At 36.8% G+C, this 17,332-nt stretch overlaps 1 protein-coding gene and 1 long non-coding RNA gene across 7 annotated transcripts in view; one reads left to right on the top strand and one right to left on the bottom strand.

Moving 5' to 3' along the window:
* Ptpmeg (protein tyrosine phosphatase Meg) overlaps positions 1 to 14,004 on the top strand; it is a 45,654-nt gene extending 31,650 nt beyond the window's left edge. For 4 of the 5 annotated variants that reach the window (XM_075308611.1, XM_075308612.1, XM_075308610.1 and 1 more), the window contains 6 exons: positions 564 to 716; positions 786 to 937; positions 1,003 to 1,350; positions 1,418 to 2,710; positions 2,771 to 2,948; positions 12,981 to 14,004. In XM_075308611.1, coding sequence (XP_075164726.1) covers positions 564 to 716; positions 786 to 937; positions 1,003 to 1,350; positions 1,418 to 2,710; positions 2,771 to 2,948; positions 12,981 to 13,097 — 2,241 coding nt within the window. In that variant the 3' untranslated portion in view covers positions 13,098 to 14,004. The remainder of the gene's footprint in view (positions 1 to 563; positions 717 to 785; positions 938 to 1,002; positions 1,351 to 1,417; positions 2,711 to 2,770; positions 2,949 to 12,980) is intronic. The other variant, XM_075308614.1, reaches the window with a different exon arrangement.
* On the bottom strand, positions 10,957 to 12,173 carry LOC142237239 (uncharacterized). Of its 2 annotated transcripts, XR_012722408.1 has the most exons (5): positions 12,148 to 12,173; positions 11,471 to 11,663; positions 11,323 to 11,409; positions 11,189 to 11,265; positions 10,957 to 11,120 (listed from the first exon to the last, which is right to left on the bottom strand). It is a non-coding gene; the product is annotated as an uncharacterized LOC142237239 (long non-coding RNA). The 2 variants fall into 2 exon arrangements; XR_012722407.1 differs by having other exon boundaries at positions 11,189 to 11,663.
* Positions 14,005 to 17,332: the final 3,328 nt, after the last annotated feature.

The following is a 17,332-nucleotide window of genomic DNA, read 5'->3' as shown; positions in this document are numbered from 1 at the left end:
TTGTGTCGAATCCAAATCATTTATCATAAGTGATGATGCAGTTACAATATATATGTTATACATAGGCAAGAACCCTTAAAAATCTGACAAGAGGAGAAAAAAGAAACGGAAAAAATACTTGGTAGACTGCTGATATTTATATTGTAAACAATCTAATTGAAATATACTTTATTTTTAAAAAATTACATTATCGAACGAAAACCTTTTCGTTATTCACTTTGCTTGCTACACATTGTACTTTTCTTTGTAATCTGATATTCTCTGAACATAGACATCTCAGGAGCACAATATATATACAAGTAACTAAAGTAGAACTTCGAAAGGGAACGACTATGCTATTGCATTCGTCAAATTTACTTTTCATACACCAAACGTTTTAAGTAAAATTGAATGCAAGAAATCTATTGACAAATCAATGTATGGGGCTATATTCTTTGCAATTTGCAAAAATATAACTCTTACAAGAGTAAGATTGTAAAATATTCCGGTGTACATACATAAATATTCATTGATAGCAGATTGGTTACAAAACTTAGTCATAATACCGCGTCTCTCTTTTGCAGGATTCAAATAGCAAAGAACTACAACTGGGTGTTTCTGCCATAGGCTTATTGGTTTTTCAAAATGGTTTACGTATCAATACCTTTTCATGGTCCAAAATGGTAAAAGTTTCTTTTAAACGCAAAGACTTCTTCATTCAATTGCGCAGGGAACCTGTAAGTAATCATCTCATAATATATTTTAGATTAGCTGCTATTTGAATTAAATATTTTATTTGTAATAAGTGTGAGAGCTATGACACCTTGTTGGGCTTCAGCATGTCATCACACAAGCATGCAAAATCTTTGTGGAAATCGTGTGTAGAACACCATTCATTTTTCCGTCTGAAACGACCACATCGTTTGTCGCGATTTCTTAATTTAAGCCTAGGATCAAAGTAGGTTACTCTTGGTACTGATGATTGTAGAATTTATGTTTATTAAAATTGTTTACGATTTTAAGTAGATTTTATTACTCTGGAAGAACTGAATTGCAAGCTGTACAGGAGTCCAAACAACGTGCTAAAATACACAAAGTCTTTGTTCGTTCGCCAAGTAAACGGCTTATAACTATTGGGCCGACTGGTGCCACATTGTCACCTTTGGCAAATGGTGCTAGTGGCTCCGATAGTAACGGTAGTGTTACCCATAATGGCAAAGCTCCGTCCGCTCTTGCTACCCCACATACGTCCATTTTAACAATTACAAAAACTAGCCGTCCACATCATGACAATAAGGTAACATCCAAGCAATTGGATACAATGCCACGCAAAGCTTGGGAACAACAAAGTGATGAATATGATATACAATTGTAAGTAGATAAAGAAAACAGGGGAACGTATGATTGCATAAAAATTTTAAATATTTAACTCATGCAGAGATGCCGGTTACATAGATCAATGTGGCCGTCGCTTCGAATCTCCTGTGCCTGCTTATAGCACAGGATCCCACAGTCCAAATGCAGGCATATCAACATTTATCAATGGGTGCTCGAAGATGCAACCGGAAAGTGGAAGCGATCTAATAACCATACGTTTGCTGGCCGATGAACATGGCCGATTTGGTTTCAATGTCAAAGGCGGTATCGATCTTAGTCTACCGGTTCAAGTATCGAAAGTGGTTCCAAATACTCCGGCCGATCGATGTACACCGCGTGTATGTGAAGGCGACGAAGTTGTCCTTATTAACGGAAGAGAAGTTATGGGTCTAAAGCATGAACAAGTAGTTAATATGATTAAGGAATGTAGAAATACTCGTACCGGGGAACTACTTCTAACAATGCGACCTTGCTCAATTGGTCCTTTGACCGAGGAGGAAGAACCTTTATATCAGTATGTACCGGAGACCGATGAAATTGGATCTCACTCCAATTTGCTTGATGGAGATGCATTATTTACCCAAAGCCTATTGCTGTTAAGTGATGGATTAGCCTCTGGGGCATTGTTGGCACAATATGAATTGATGTATCGAAAAAATCCTGATCTGGCCATAACAGAAGCAAGAAAACCCGAAAATGTAGCAAAGAATCGCTATCGCGATATATCCCCATACGATTGTACACGTGTTACACTCGTAAATAATTCCAGTGGAGATTATATAAATGCAAATTATGTCAATATGGAAATCCCAGGTGGTATTAATCGCTACATTGCAACACAAGGTCCTCTGGCTTCGACAACAACTGACTTTTGGCGCATGGTTCAACAGGAGAGTAGCCATTTAGTTGTTATGCTAACGACTGTCATGGAAGCTGGTAGACAAAAATGTCACCAATACTGGCCAGTTACTGGAGATGAACTACAACTGGGAGAAGGTCTATGCGTCAAGTGCCTCAGCGAAAAACCGGATGAAACAGGAAGTTTTGTTTTCCGTGAATTTTTATTATGTGACCGACGAACAGGCGAACAACGTCATATACAACATATGCAATATCTTGCATGGCCAGACCATTGCGTACCATCAGATCCAAATCTTTTCCTGGAATTCGTTGAAAGAGTACGAAATGCTCGTAATCGCACTCTGTTGCAGGAAATTGAAGAGAGTCTAAAGCAAGTGCGTCTATTAGATGCTGATGCAGATGAAAATGGTGGTATAATGAGCGAACGCAAATGTGCAGCTAGTAATGGTGTGACCCCAGAAGACGAAACACCTGTATCTACTAGTATCCATCAGTATGTATTATAAGTCTTTTTAGCATGCACTAAACATTATTAAGTTCTCAACATTTGCAGATGTATTAGTGCCGCGAACCCACCTGTGATAGTACATTGTTCGGCAGGTATAGGGCGTACAGGCGTATTAATATTAATGGACACGGCATTGGCTTTAATGGAAGCCCGCGAACCAGTCTATCCATTGGATATTGTACGTACAATGCGCGATCAGCGTGCTTGTATGGTGCAAAATGTGGTAAGTATTTTATACTCTCATTGTCATTAGTTTAATAGAAATGAGATTGAAGATTATAAGAATAAGATAAACAAGTTGGAACTTTTTACGTTGGAATCTTTCTTATTTACAGAAAAAGACTTTGAAATTTTCTTATGTTTTTTATTTGTTTGATAAGTATTGTGTGATAAAATATCATGAAAGCTCGATAAAGAATATAGCAGAAATTTGCAAAGATTTTCTTTTCATCTGTTACTAGGAATGGTTTAAAAGCAGCTAATTTTATTTATAAAAAATTGTGTCAATGCTTGTTAGTTTTCAAACGTACTAAGGTGGGTACTATGTTCGGTTTTCGAGATGAAAACCACTTTATTTTCGCGATTACTTTTCCTTAAATAATCAAAATTATAAATGAAAACAAATATATTCCTGTAAAGTCTTGCCGAAACTTAGAGGAAAAAGAAACAACGCATCAATTGAGTTACTTTATCTAATTTGTATTGAACTGTTTTAATAAAGTAATTTCAATGCAAAAAGCGAACATAGTACTGACCTTTATGTGTGAATTATATCATTACATTTTGAGATTTAAACAAAAGGGTTTTGAACAATATTTTTGGTCACAAAACTGCTGTAATCGATTACATTTCCAAAGAATGCACAGCCGTTGATATGAAACAATTAATTGTGGGAAGCAAGAATTGTCCAAAGCCACTGAAGAAGGAGAGATGTGCTATATTCAATCGAACAACACATCGGTCAGCAGATTGCTCATTAAAACACCAATCGATGGCGAATGTAAATAAAATTGTCAAAATCACATCATAGTCAAAGTGAAGATAAGAAAATGAGTGTAAATAAATGGGATCCACTTTGAGGGATTCATCGACTCTGTAATGACAAGAGAGGCATACCTTTGGCAGAGCAGATAGATGACTCCGATGACGTTTTGTACGGTGAACGAAGAGACCCCCACGAATATTATGGGTAATTGCAGAAGTTCGCCAGATATTTCCTTAGATCTTTAGATCACCTGTAGTATCGACGGCATAATCGAATGTGATCGATAACACATTTATCGATTATTTAGTCATCGCCGAAAATTCGTAGCGATTGGCCACACTGTAAGATTCCGTCCGGACAAACTTATAGACTGAACGGCGCATAACTTAAGCACAGGAACAGGTAAGATGTCAACAGTGAGAGCCCTCTCGAACCCCGCTACTAGGGATGGTGTGATTTTAGTCACCTTTGGCAACGTGACAGTACTGATCCGAAGAAATGCGCAAGATTTTTCAACCGACAACCCGAAAGTGATAAAGCGAAACGGAGAGCCATTCATCCAATCCGTGGTCTCCGAGCCGACAATACACCACAATTTACCACAGCCGAAGTTGCCATCATCAAATCTCTATGCTATCTCTCTATGCTAATGCTGAAGCATCTGGGAATACTGGGAGTAGAGGTGTGCACGTGACACGAAATTGTCGTGAATCACGAAAAATTTCGTGACTCACACGTGAGTCACGCTGGTGACAACGGCGTGAGTGTGCGTTATTAACAAACCAAGCGTGAGTCACGAAAATAATTGTTTTCGTGAATGTGCGTGGGTAACGAATTTATTTGTGAGTCACGACATTCTTCGTGAGCCACGATATTTTTCGTGAGTCACGGTATTTTTCGTGAGCCACGACATTTCGTGCTTGAGTGTGCGTGATTACAAATTTTCTTTTTGTAAGTGTGCGTGAGTCCTACCAAACAATATCGTGCGTGAGTAAAATTTTTCCGACGTGAGTGTGCGTGAGTAAAATATTACTCACGTGCACCTCTAACTGGGAGTTGAGAACTTGACCAGACTCCTCAATTTGTCCTTGGATTCGCTCATTATTCCACTACTGAAGTCAGGAAAGACTCGAGCAAGGTTGAATCGTATAGACCGATCTCCCTTCTCTCGTCAGTAGCCAAGAAACTTGAGCCACTACTCCTTCCCAGCCTTGTGGAAAATTTACAGGTGCCAATCATCAACATGGATTCCGCAAAGTGTATAATACGACCACGGCTATGCATGCTATTTCAGCATACATAAATTGGGGACTCAATCAACTCAAGCCGTGTCATAGGACGGTCCTCGTGGCGCTTGAAGACATTCAATACGGTCAACCACGTTAGACTATTCGAGGACATCGAGAACACATCCCTACCGGCAGGAACCAAGCGTTGGGTTACTAATGATCTGTGCGGGCGCCAGTCACATGTGGAATATACGGAGAGTGAAACAGGGAGTTCCCAGGGTGGGGTGATATCTCCTGCACTGTTTAACCTCTACCTATCCTCTATTCCACCCCTCCTGACGGCGTCGAGATTGGATCACACACAGACGACTGCACAAACATGGCATCCGGGCCCAATGTTGATTTGCGATCGATTGCTGATCTTATCAGTTATGTCACTGCTAGAAATTTGAGGATATCCGCCACCAAATCCTCAGCCACGCTATTCACTACATGTACGACAGAAGTACGGAGGCAGTTGAATATTAGTTTCGATGGCGAAACGATTCCGACCATAAATTACCACAAGATTCTCGGGGTCACATTCGACAGCCTTTTTAAGTCGTCTGCCCATGCCACTGCATAACTACATGTTGTCAAAACAGTATCTCCTGGGTTGTTATCGCAGTAATCATCCAAACCAACATCTCACGGATAAAAAATCACCATCCAGGAATGTAAGGGTAGATCTACATCATATAGAGCGCGAGATCCAGCGCTACAAGAGAGCGCCTCTTATATCAGGCTTCATAACAGGCAGGTCTGATCAGGATTCATAAGAAGACTGTAGCAGAAGTGGTGATAATTCTGTTATTGGAGTCCAGCCACCATCCATAGCACCGGAGGAATGAGACCTCCCACGGCAGACTAGGGTAGTTTTGGCCCAACTAAGATACCGTAAACGCAGCCGCCTATCCTATCTATCAGTGATTGATAGCAGCATAGCTGACATGTGTCCCATCTGCAACCAACGGTAACATAACACGTGTCATATTTTCGCTTGCCCAGCTAAACCTACCCGACTAACCACCATATCACTCTGGATACAATCTCAAATACCAAATCGCACAACATAAAAATGGATGAAAGCACAATGAACTGTTACAATAACAACAACTCGGGAAGTTGTCGAAGTTTGATGAAGAGATCCGTGGCAACGTTTGACGAAGTAACGTACGACACCGAACTCCATCATTGATTTCTTCTGACATTTTGATTGGTAGAGACAAGAGGATACAGACGAGACACTGCAACGATAATTTGTATATTGACGAAGACAAACGACTTCGAAGTATTGTTAGTGGGCACCGAGAATGTTTTTTTTTCTGGGAAACCATTGTGTACTGTTGCCGATTGTGCAGTTATAACAAGAGATAAATCTACAAAGGGACTAATTCCAAGAAAATGAAACTTCTGGTATTTGAATGTAGCTTTGTTCATCGAGAGAACGCACGGATGACCAATGTGCATATCACCAGCTGATGCCGCAAAAAAGTCAGCGGGATTAATCCTGAATGGAGAGGGATAGTGAAGTACTGCAACGACAATATAGGTCACTACGGGTGGGAAATAGTTTAGAAAACCTTGAACGAACATTTTGGTTTCCCCGTATGCGGAAATATATGAGAGAATATATAGTAGCATGCGTCGAATGCTCCTACAACAACACGAAAGAAGAGGCAGTAGTTGAAAGATTACATCACAGAGACATCGAGTCATCACCGTTTCATAAAATACATATGGATGAACCGGGGCCATCTGTGAATATTTAACGTGGATATACAAATCGGGTTGGGTTTGACATGAAAGACTTGTGGGGAATTTTTCACGTAGGGGTTGTTCTGTAAGCTACTTTTCCCCTCACAGACGGGAAAAATTTTCACGGAATTTTTCTTAGTGTAATCTTTCTTCTTGATAAATAATATTTTATTTTCAATTTTTCATAACAGGTTGGCTGATAAGTCTCCGGTCTAACGAAGAAAAATACATTTTTTGTCAAAATTCGTTTTTATTATTCAACATAGTTCCCTTCAAGAGCGATACAACGATTATAACGACCTTCCAATTTTTTGATACTATTTTGGTAGTACTCCTTCGGTTTTGCCTCAATGTAGGCCTCAGTTTCGGCGATCACCTCTTCATTGCAGCCAAATTTTTTCCCTGCGAGCATCCTTTTGAGGTCTGAGAACAAGAAAAAGTTGCTGGGGCCAGATCTGGAGAATACGGTGGGTGGGGAAGCAATTCGAAGCCCAATTCATGAATTTTTGCCATCGTTCTCAATGACTTGTGGCACGGTGCGTTGTCTTGGTGGAACAACACGTTTTTCTTCTTCATATGGAGCCGTTTTGCCGCGATTTCGACCTTCAAACGCTCCAATAACGCCATATATAAATCACTGTTGATGTTTTTTCCCTTCTCAAGATAATCGATAACAATTTTTCCATGCGCATACCAAAAAACAGAGGCCATTACTTTGCCAGCGGACTTTTGAGTCTTTCCACGCTTCGGAGACGGTTCACCGGTCGCTGTCCACTCAGCCGACTGTCGATTGGACTCAGGAGTGTAGTGATGGAGCCATGTTTCCATTGTCACATATCGACGGAAAAACTCGGGTGTATTACGAGTTAACAGCTGCAAACACCGCTCAGAATCATCAACACGTTGTTGTTTTTGTTTTTGTTGTGAGCTCGCGCGGCACCCATTTTGCACAGAGATTCCGCATATCCAAATATTGATGAATGATATGACCAACACGTTCCTTTGATATCTTTAAGGCCTCTGCTATCTCGATCAACTTAATTTTACGGTCATTCAAAATCATTTTGTGGATTTTTTTGATGTTTTCGTCGGTAACCACCTCTTTCGGGCGTCCACTGCGTTCACCGTCCTCCGTGCTCATTTCACCACGCTTGAATTTTGCATACCAATCAATTATTGTTGATTTCCCTGGGGCAGAGTCCGGAAACTCATTATCAAGCCAAGTTTTTGCTTCCACCGTATTTTTTCTCTTCAGAAAACAGTATTTTATCAAAACACGAAATTCCTTTTTTTTCCATTTTTTTCACAATAACAAAAGTTGCTGCACAAAAGACCCTCTATCTCACAAACTAATTGACTTACAGACGTCAAATTTTGACACGAATCATTTGAAGGTTGGTACTATATAAAAATAATATACATTTAATACTAGCGACGCTATCTATGTGTCAGACCGGGGACTTATCAGCCAACCTGTTATGTTTTTTATATGCTTGATAAATATTGGGTAATAAAATAACATGAAAGCCCTTTAAAAACAAGGTTTAAAAATATACCAAAAATTGTCCAAGATTCCCCTTTCACTTGTTGCAAAAAAATGGCGGTTGCTTAAAAGCAGCTGATTTTATGCATGTTCGAAACGACAGTGTTGCAAGATTTTGAGAAAACGTATTGAAACTTTTGTAATTGAAAAGATGTGTGTTAATGCTTTTTAGATTACAACGAAGTATGTATGAATATGCTTCAATTTTAAATAAAAACAAACACATTTTTGAACCAGATAAGACAAATTAAAACAATATTTTTGATCACAGAGTTGCTATAAACGATTGGGCAACTTAACTTCTGCTAAGTGTCGCACGCAAGAGTCAATCAATTATCATATAATAAACTGCGTTAAGAGTTGTCGCTGTCGGGAGAAAAAAATGTTTGCTTCACAAAATTATTTGTTTTTATTTATTTATAGAAGCATAAAATACAAAATAATACGCTTTTGATTTTAAAGACGATGGTGTGAATTATGGGGAGGTGGTCCGATCCCAACGAAATGACGGGTTCCCAGGAAACGTCATTTGTCAGACCAGGCGAAGCTAAAGATAAATCTGGCGGACTGCTGCAGTTACCCATAATTCTCGTGGGGGCCTCTTCGTTCACCGTGCAAAATGTGGAGTCATCTATCTGCAAAGTTCATGGTGGGCATTAAAGTCTCCTAGAACCAATCGGTTATGCCCGCACAACAGCCACTCAATGTTTGGGCTATAACCTGGAGCACAGCTACCAACCGGCGGTATATGCACATTGTATAGCTCTATCTCGGCAGCCCCAGACTTAACTGCTACCCCCATACATTCCATATATGGCTCACTAGTGTCTGGCACAAGCGGGATAGGTCCATACTGCACGGAACGGTGTATTATGAAAGCCAGGCCACCACCTCCACTTCTTGTGCGATCCTTTCGAAGCACATTGTATCCATCACAATGGCGTACGGGAGATGTCGGGTGGGTCGCATAGGCAGATGACCCACAGCATCCTGCCACGTAGTCAGTATGACTATACTCCCGCAGCGATGTTAAGCCGGAGCAGTTCCGGAAGTGCACTCACTCCAAGCACCGGTTACACCTGACCGAAACCGAACTGTGGTGGATCAGGTTTCGGCAGACTGAATATTGTCAAACGATATTGTCATTCTTATTTTTATTTATTTATTTAGGTAGTAGATAATACCAAAGTATAATTGAATTCGGATTTTTACTTTTCTTTTTTTAACATAAAAAATTAGACTACACTTAGACTTTTTAATACATCGCTTACACCGTAATAAATTCGACAACCGGTTATAGCCCCATTGTTGATATAAACGAGACATGAAGCATGACAATCCAAAACATCGAGAACGAGAGACAACGATGGAAGAACCACGTATGATGAGGACGATCTAGTCCTTATTCAAAGCGTGCCTCAAAAATACTTGAGAGTAATGTAAGCGAGCAAGTGATGAATTTATAGGAAGTTTTCGTGTTGGTACAAATGCATGCATGATTATTTGTCGGTAATAACACAACGTACTTGAGGAGGGAACAAAGGACATTTTCGGATTTGCAAAACTGCGCAACACGTTCGCAATTCCAAAATCGGCAAAACTGCAAGCAGCAAATATACAAAAAATGGTTAATGCAGTGAACGAGTGAATACTAACATATTAATATTAATATTGTTGATTATTCACATTTCTTATACTAATTTACAGCATTTAATAGATATTTAGAACTTCTTCTTCTTATCTATAAAAGCCTTTTTTCTCAAACAACGTTACTTAGACTCGCTATCTCTAACTAATTTAACTAAAAAATTAAATTAAATACATAGTTTTCCATTTTCCTTGTTTTCGCGTTCTATATTGCAAATAAATAAATAAAGCAACATACAAGCATCTGCAACAGTTGGTCGACAACAGCTGTTTAGGAAAATAAACGTTGCGTAGCAATTTCAGTGCAACATTTCATTTTAGAAAATTTTCGAATATTTTCAGTATTTTCTCTCAATAAAGAGAAATGGCTTAATACGATTTATAAGACGTCTTGTGCAGGCCTTTATTATACGATTCACCCTACGGAAGAAGTTATAAACATTGATAGCACTATAATAATAGATTTGTGAATTCTATCATAGTATATAGCCAAAATAAGTATGTATAATAAAGCTACCCAGTCAGAAAAAAACCATCGGAAAAGCGTTGTAAAAGCGTTGTGAACGGTTGATACACGGTGGGAAAAAGCGTTGTTACAACCCCAAAATGATAACATCATTCCCCGGTGTATCGATTGTATTTAACAAAGTTTTCAAAGCGTCATGAAAACAATATTTTATACGCTTTTCCGATGGTTTAATGAACGCTTAGACAACCCCAAAATGATAACATCGTTATACGGTGTATCGATAGATTTTACAACCATTAAAAAGCACTGAAAAACATTTCATACGTCTTTCCAATTGTTTCTAGAATGCTTTAGGAGGGTTAGAATTATAATTTTACAGTACCTTAAAACCGCTATGGAAACAAAACAAAATACGTTGAATATTTTATTGTTATATTTATATTAGTGTTTTACACTTTACAAAGGAACATCAGGAAACTTAACAATTAATAGGAAAAATACATAATTAAGATTAAGATTGACATTTCTAATTGATAAAAAAAATTATTTTAATATGGTTATTTAATACGGTGTTCACGTTGGAAATAATAGACTCCTCCATTTTTTGAAGTTATAAAGTAAACTTCTCCGTAAACTGCAAATTTCATTCTTCAACTCATTTTTTATCTCTCCAATTTCGTCCTTAATAGCCCTTAACTCTCTTCTAACTTCATCCCTGAATGAAGCTACATAGAAAGATAAAGAATAACATTTGTTGATTATGGTCTCTATTGGACGAAATACATTTCCTTACTCTCGTCATCCTTATTTACGGAATGGGATGGCATACTGTGATCCTCCGTCTCGAATCCAAATTATCATCTATAGCATCTGTAAAGTGAAAAATGAATTAAAACAATTATATAAATTCAGGATTTCAAAATGTACCTCTTCTGTGTTTTAGCTTTTGTCGCTTTGCTTGATTCTTTCCTACGAAAGGTATCGTTCCAATGGAGTCCAACCTTTTATCAGTGTCTGTAGAAACAAATTGAAAATATAAAGAAATGAATTCTTTATTGCACGACATTTTTCTTACCTTCAGTTGTACCAAGGGTATTAATTTTCCTTTTGTTAAGATTTGAGACATTTTACCAATATTTATTCTTTATTTTATTTTCTTATTTCGAAGTGACGCTTGTTTTCGCCGTTATAACTGTTTCACGTTTGTTTATGAATTGTTGTTTCTTGTACACAGAGTTGCATTTTTTCAGTGTTACCATCTCAAATTCCTAAATTATACAAAGAAAATTCCCGACAATAAAGGTGAGTATTAAGTTCGAGTTTAGTCGCATTTTTTCACTAAAGTGAAAACTAAATCTTAAAAGGCATAAAATTATGCATATTTGTTGCAGATTTCATTATTACTTGATGGGGAATAGTACAAAGCAAATTTTCACAAAGTTTGTATTCCTTAAAATGGATTGCCAAAGAAAAGTAATCGTGAAAAATTTGCGATTTTAGCGGCTAAACTCGAACTTAATACCCACCTTAAGCCGCTAAAATCGTCATTTTATCACGATTACTTTTCTTTAATAATCCGTTTTAAGGAATACAAACACTGTGAAAATTTGCTTTGGGCTTTTCCCCATCAAGTTATAATAAAATTTGCAACAAATAAAAAAAAATTAAAATTATACATTTTTATGCATTTTTCTTACTGATGTAGTTTTCACTTTAGCGATTTAAGCGGTTAAACTCGAAGTTGATACTCACCTTAACATGTGAAAAAAAGTAATTATGTCTAACAAAATTTCTTCAATTAGTCGATAAATAAGTACTTATATTTGGGGTTTGGAGTGATGTCAGCGTTTAGTTTAGTTAAAACTTTCTACAATTGCCTCATTTGTAAAATTACATACAGTAATCCCTCGATTTACGTCGTGATTGGTTCCGGAATTTGACGACGTTAATCGAAACGACGTAAACCGAATTAAAAATTGCTCATACTTACTCTTAAGTTCATTTATGTATGTATGTTCGTGTACATAATAAAAAGCTTAAAAAATAAAGGTAATTCAGTAATTTCGGTAAGAATTTCAGAAGAAATATTTCGATGTCATCATCGTTGATGCTTATTATTCTTATGGAAGACGTTTCTGATAAAGTGGGCAAAAAAATCGACGACGTAAATCGAATGGCGACGTAAATGAGAGTTTGATGGAACAAAAAATTTGACGACGTAAATCGAAACAACGTAAATCGAGACGACGTAAATCGAGGGATTACTGTATTCACTTTATATGATAAAGGAACATTATCCTATTATAAATCAATTCATATCAACAATAATACATCCATTACTCATTAAAAACCATTGGACATTGATGGAACATGCATTTTCAACGATAATTTAACAACAATTAATTCGTTTAGCAAGCGTTGTTTCAACGTTGGCTTCCAATGCTGTTACAACGCTCAATATTTATAACCATCGTAAATTTCTGACTGGGTATCTTTAATGATATTTATTGTAGAAAATATGCAATTCATACTATGATACGAGTCGTATCTATCTGTAACATACAAATAATCAATCATCTTTTCAGAGCCAATACCGTTTTGTATGCGAATGCATCTGCGCTGCTTATATGAAATTATCTCGGAATAGTGCAGTTTTGGCACAAGAGGAAGACGAAGAAGATGACGATGAAAGTGGTAATTAAACCATTACGAATATACAGAATGTCAAAAATAATTTCTTGGAAATAATGCACGTGCCTCTATCGGAATCACAATAATATTAAATATCACCCCCAAAAAGCAACATATGTAAAAAATAAATCGATGAAAAATGTTACATACCAATGGAGTATAAAGGACAATTAATATTTTTATATACAACTTACAACTAAACAAATTTGAATCATATAAACGTTCAGATTTAGTTACTTTGCATATTGTATACGGTAGATTTCTTTGTGCACATTTTACAAATATCCTTTTTTCAAAAACACACTGGTGGAAATGCTAACACATATGTACACATCACTCGTATTTCCGTTGATTACTGAAACAAATATTGTATTATTTTATGTTAATTTAAATTTTATTAAAACCATCTTTGATTACAACAGCGAGCATTTAAAATGACCAATAACATTATTTAGTCACAACATACAGACTTATCATTCACTTAAATATAAAAAACGATTGGCTATACTTACTATTTCCCGCTTTCTTCAAGTAATAGTTTAAATAATTTTAAGTGTATTAATGTATTTTTTATTACATAGTAGGGTCCACACCTACGCATACGAAGAAAATTGTCCAGAAATGTTAAAAGAATTTCGTACCAACGAAAGTTTTTCCCGAACTTAAATTTTATATAATTTTTAATTAAAACCAATCCACTTACAGAAGAAATATACAAAACAATTAGTATTCTAGCACCAAAAACAAAATATATATCTATTTATGACATAATAAACATACACACATACTTAAAATGTATTTATTATTGTAATCATCATTTTACGATGTAATAGTTTATCGATTTCAAAGTTGTATCAAAATATATTTTATATAAACAAAGTCGAATAAAAGAAACCCCCAAATATTTAGTTGTGAAAACTTTCGTTTTGTTTTTTAATAAATAGTGTATCCTTAGAGCAATAGCATTCGCAATTTGATTTTTTCAGGTCTGTGACGGTGTAAAGTATAGCCCCCATGTATGTACCAGAACATACATGGGGACATACATGTACATGGTACATACATGTATGTACCAGAACAGGCACGAGTATCTCACGCTTATTCCTGAAGTCGCACTCGCCCCCGATTTTTGTCGCTTTGCATATATCCTTACTAATTGCTATTCTGTTTGTCTATATATTCTGCTATCGTTTTTTCGCCTTTGAATTTGGCCGCGACTTGTTTTGTGAAGAAGTTTTTTAGGCTTTAGTGATCCAAAAATAAAAAAAAATAGAAACTGTAAAGAGTTAGCAGGACCTCGATTCCAAACACTTTAACACAGGTGGAGAGGGTAAAGATTGCGGCATATCTTAGTCAGTTTTTTTTTTTGGAAATGCAATTTGAATTCCTCTTTCTGTGAAGTAGATGAACATTTCATAGTAGAGTTGTGTAGTTCGCGAACGAATTAGTTCAATTGAACGGTTCACTGAAATGAACGAGCTGAACTAGTTCACATCTATCGTTCTTTTCCGTTCAATATTGTTACGAATTTGATATTTCTAGATTTAAGTTTATTTAAATTAGTTTCCGTTAATTTAATTTCCAAATTGTAACGATAAAATTACGCCATAACTTGTTAGAGTCATTTCTTTATTTTCTAGTACTTTCCTAAACATCTTTCGTGTTCCTAGTTTTCCAATCGTTCATTGTAAAAGTAACGCCTTTTGTTTTGCTGTTATAGTTATCGGTAATATGACCATAATCCCTTATGCCTGCACGACATCTACCAGATGGTAGAATGCACTAGTCAAGATGAGAATAAGCCTAAAAGTATGTGTGCCATATCACCTGTACAATAACGCCCCATAGAAAGTTCTAGATAGCCGACACAATGAACATAAGTCGATTAATATGTGCGATGTCGCCCGTGCGACATCTACCAGGTAGTAGATTAATCTAGAAGGTTGTAGGCCAATTTGCGAGAACATTCGAAATCGTCATATCTCGGTATATAAACCCCTAGCGGAGAGAGCAGTCAAGTCAGTCGTAAGCTAAAGTTTATACAGTACACATCGTAGAGCAAATAAGTGAAACCAATCAGTTAAACAAATAAATCGTAGATTGTCGTTATTTGAAAAGAATTGTGTTTTAATTATCGTGTAATTAAATACGCCTTAATATAAAAACGTAACAATTGGTGTCGGAAGTGAAATAACGAAAAAAAATCTACAATGAAGTTTAATCAGCTTCGAGTGGAAGACTTGAAGAAGGAATTGAGCAAAATGGAGCAGTCGACTACAGGAAATAAGGCTCAATTACAAAAGCGACTACTGGAAGAGTTCGAGCGGCGCAGTATTGATATCGAAACACATGAGTTCGATTATAAGGAAGATCTTGAGGAATCAGTAGTAGCCAGCGCCTTGGAAACTCCATCTGTAGCTTCTAATGTTGTTGATTACACATCGATGGTCAATATTTTGAGCAAAATGATGGAAGAAAATTCTCTAAAAATGCAAGAGAATTCTAGAAAAATGATGGAAGCTAATTCTAGAAAATTGGAAGAAAAATTCGACGAAAATTCAAAAAAGATGGACGAAAATTCTAGAATTCTAAATGAGAATCTTCAACAAATTTCTGAAGGCATGGAAAAACGTGTGGACCATATCGAAGGCCAAATTGGGTAGCTGGATAAGAAGATTATTTCTGTGAATGAGAAAATTATGGTTCATGATGAGAAGTTTCTACACATTGAAAGAAAAATGTCAGAGCTGGAAATTAAAGGTGGACCAGTGCGCATTATCGAGGGCTCGAAAACCAAACCTCCTGTTTTCGATGGTTCAACTTCATTTGATGTATTCAAATTCCAATTCGAAATGGTTGCTTCTAGAAATTTATGGAACGACAATGACAAAGCAATTGAACTTCTATTGCCATTAAAGGGCAATGCCGCTGATGTGATACAAAGCATTCCCGCTGCCTCTAGAAATAATTATAATGAAGTAATAGCGGCACTTCAACGTAAGTACGGCGGAGAACATAAGCAAGATAACTTCAGAATGAAATTAAGAGGAAGAGTCCAGAAGTCAAATGAGACTCTACAAGACTTTGCAACAGAGGTTGAGCGATTGGTGCTTTTGACATATCCAGGAGAAAGTCATCCACTTGTGGACCGCATCAAGATCGAGACCTTTGTGAATGGAATTAGAGACCCAGATATAAAATGTGCAACATATGCGTCACAAAAGGCTATATTCGCAGAAACAGTAACATTTGCACTTGCACAAGAAACTGCGAGATTGTTGGCACGACCTCAAATTCACAAGGTACGCAGAGTGGAGGCCGAGAAAGATGAATCAAATTCCGTGATTAACTCAGTGAAAGAAGCCGTTAAGCAGGTAATGCAAGAAATGAAGCAGAAGATTGGTGCTTTTGACATATCCAGGAGAAAGTCATCCACTTGTGGACCGCATCAAGATCGAGACCTTTGTGAATGGAATTAGAGACCCTGATATAAAATGTGCAACATATGCGTCACAAAAGGCTATATTCGCAGAAACAGTAACATTTGCACTTGCACAAGAAACTACGAGATTGTTGGCACGACCTCAAATTCACAAGGTACGCAGAGTGAATGCCGAGCAAGATGAATCAAATTCCGTGATTAACTCAGTGAAAGAAGCCGTTAAGCAGGCAATGCAAGAAATGAAGCAGAAGACAACTAAATCCAGAATAAAGTGCTATAACTGTGATAAGCCTGGACATGTTGGTCGTGAATGTAAAGCACGTCGTAAGCGATCAAAATCGAAAGCGAACTTTGAAGTTGCATACTGGTGCATCGAAATCTATTATTAGATCCGATTTAGTAAGAGGAAAAGTTACACCACTAATTGGAGTCAGACTACGCACGGCAACCATTAGCGTAGCTAGAAAATTTTCGTAGGGGGGGCTATAGCCCCCCTAGCTAAAAATTAATAGACTGAAGTTATAGGTTATATTATTGTTTTATTTTAGTTTTAGTTAACAGGAATTAATTTTTTAATTAATTTTTCTATAAATCGTTTTTTCATATTTTTTTGCAGCATTGTTAAGATATTCGTTTATTAAAAAATAATTTTAATATCAATTACTATTTTTTAATTAAATCGACTAAAAATTAGGGTAAACAAAAAATAAAATTGTACATGAAAGTCTTTAGCGGAACTTGGTGCGGTTGTATTTACTTGTTTAATATTATAATATAATATATATTAATAATATATTATAACTA

Source organism: Haematobia irritans, chromosome 4 (assembly GCF_050003625.1).
Source record: "Haematobia irritans isolate KBUSLIRL chromosome 4, ASM5000362v1, whole genome shotgun sequence".
Lineage (NCBI taxonomy): Eukaryota > Metazoa > Arthropoda > Insecta > Diptera > Muscidae > Haematobia > Haematobia irritans.
This window is presented reverse-complemented; position numbering and strand designations above follow the sequence as displayed.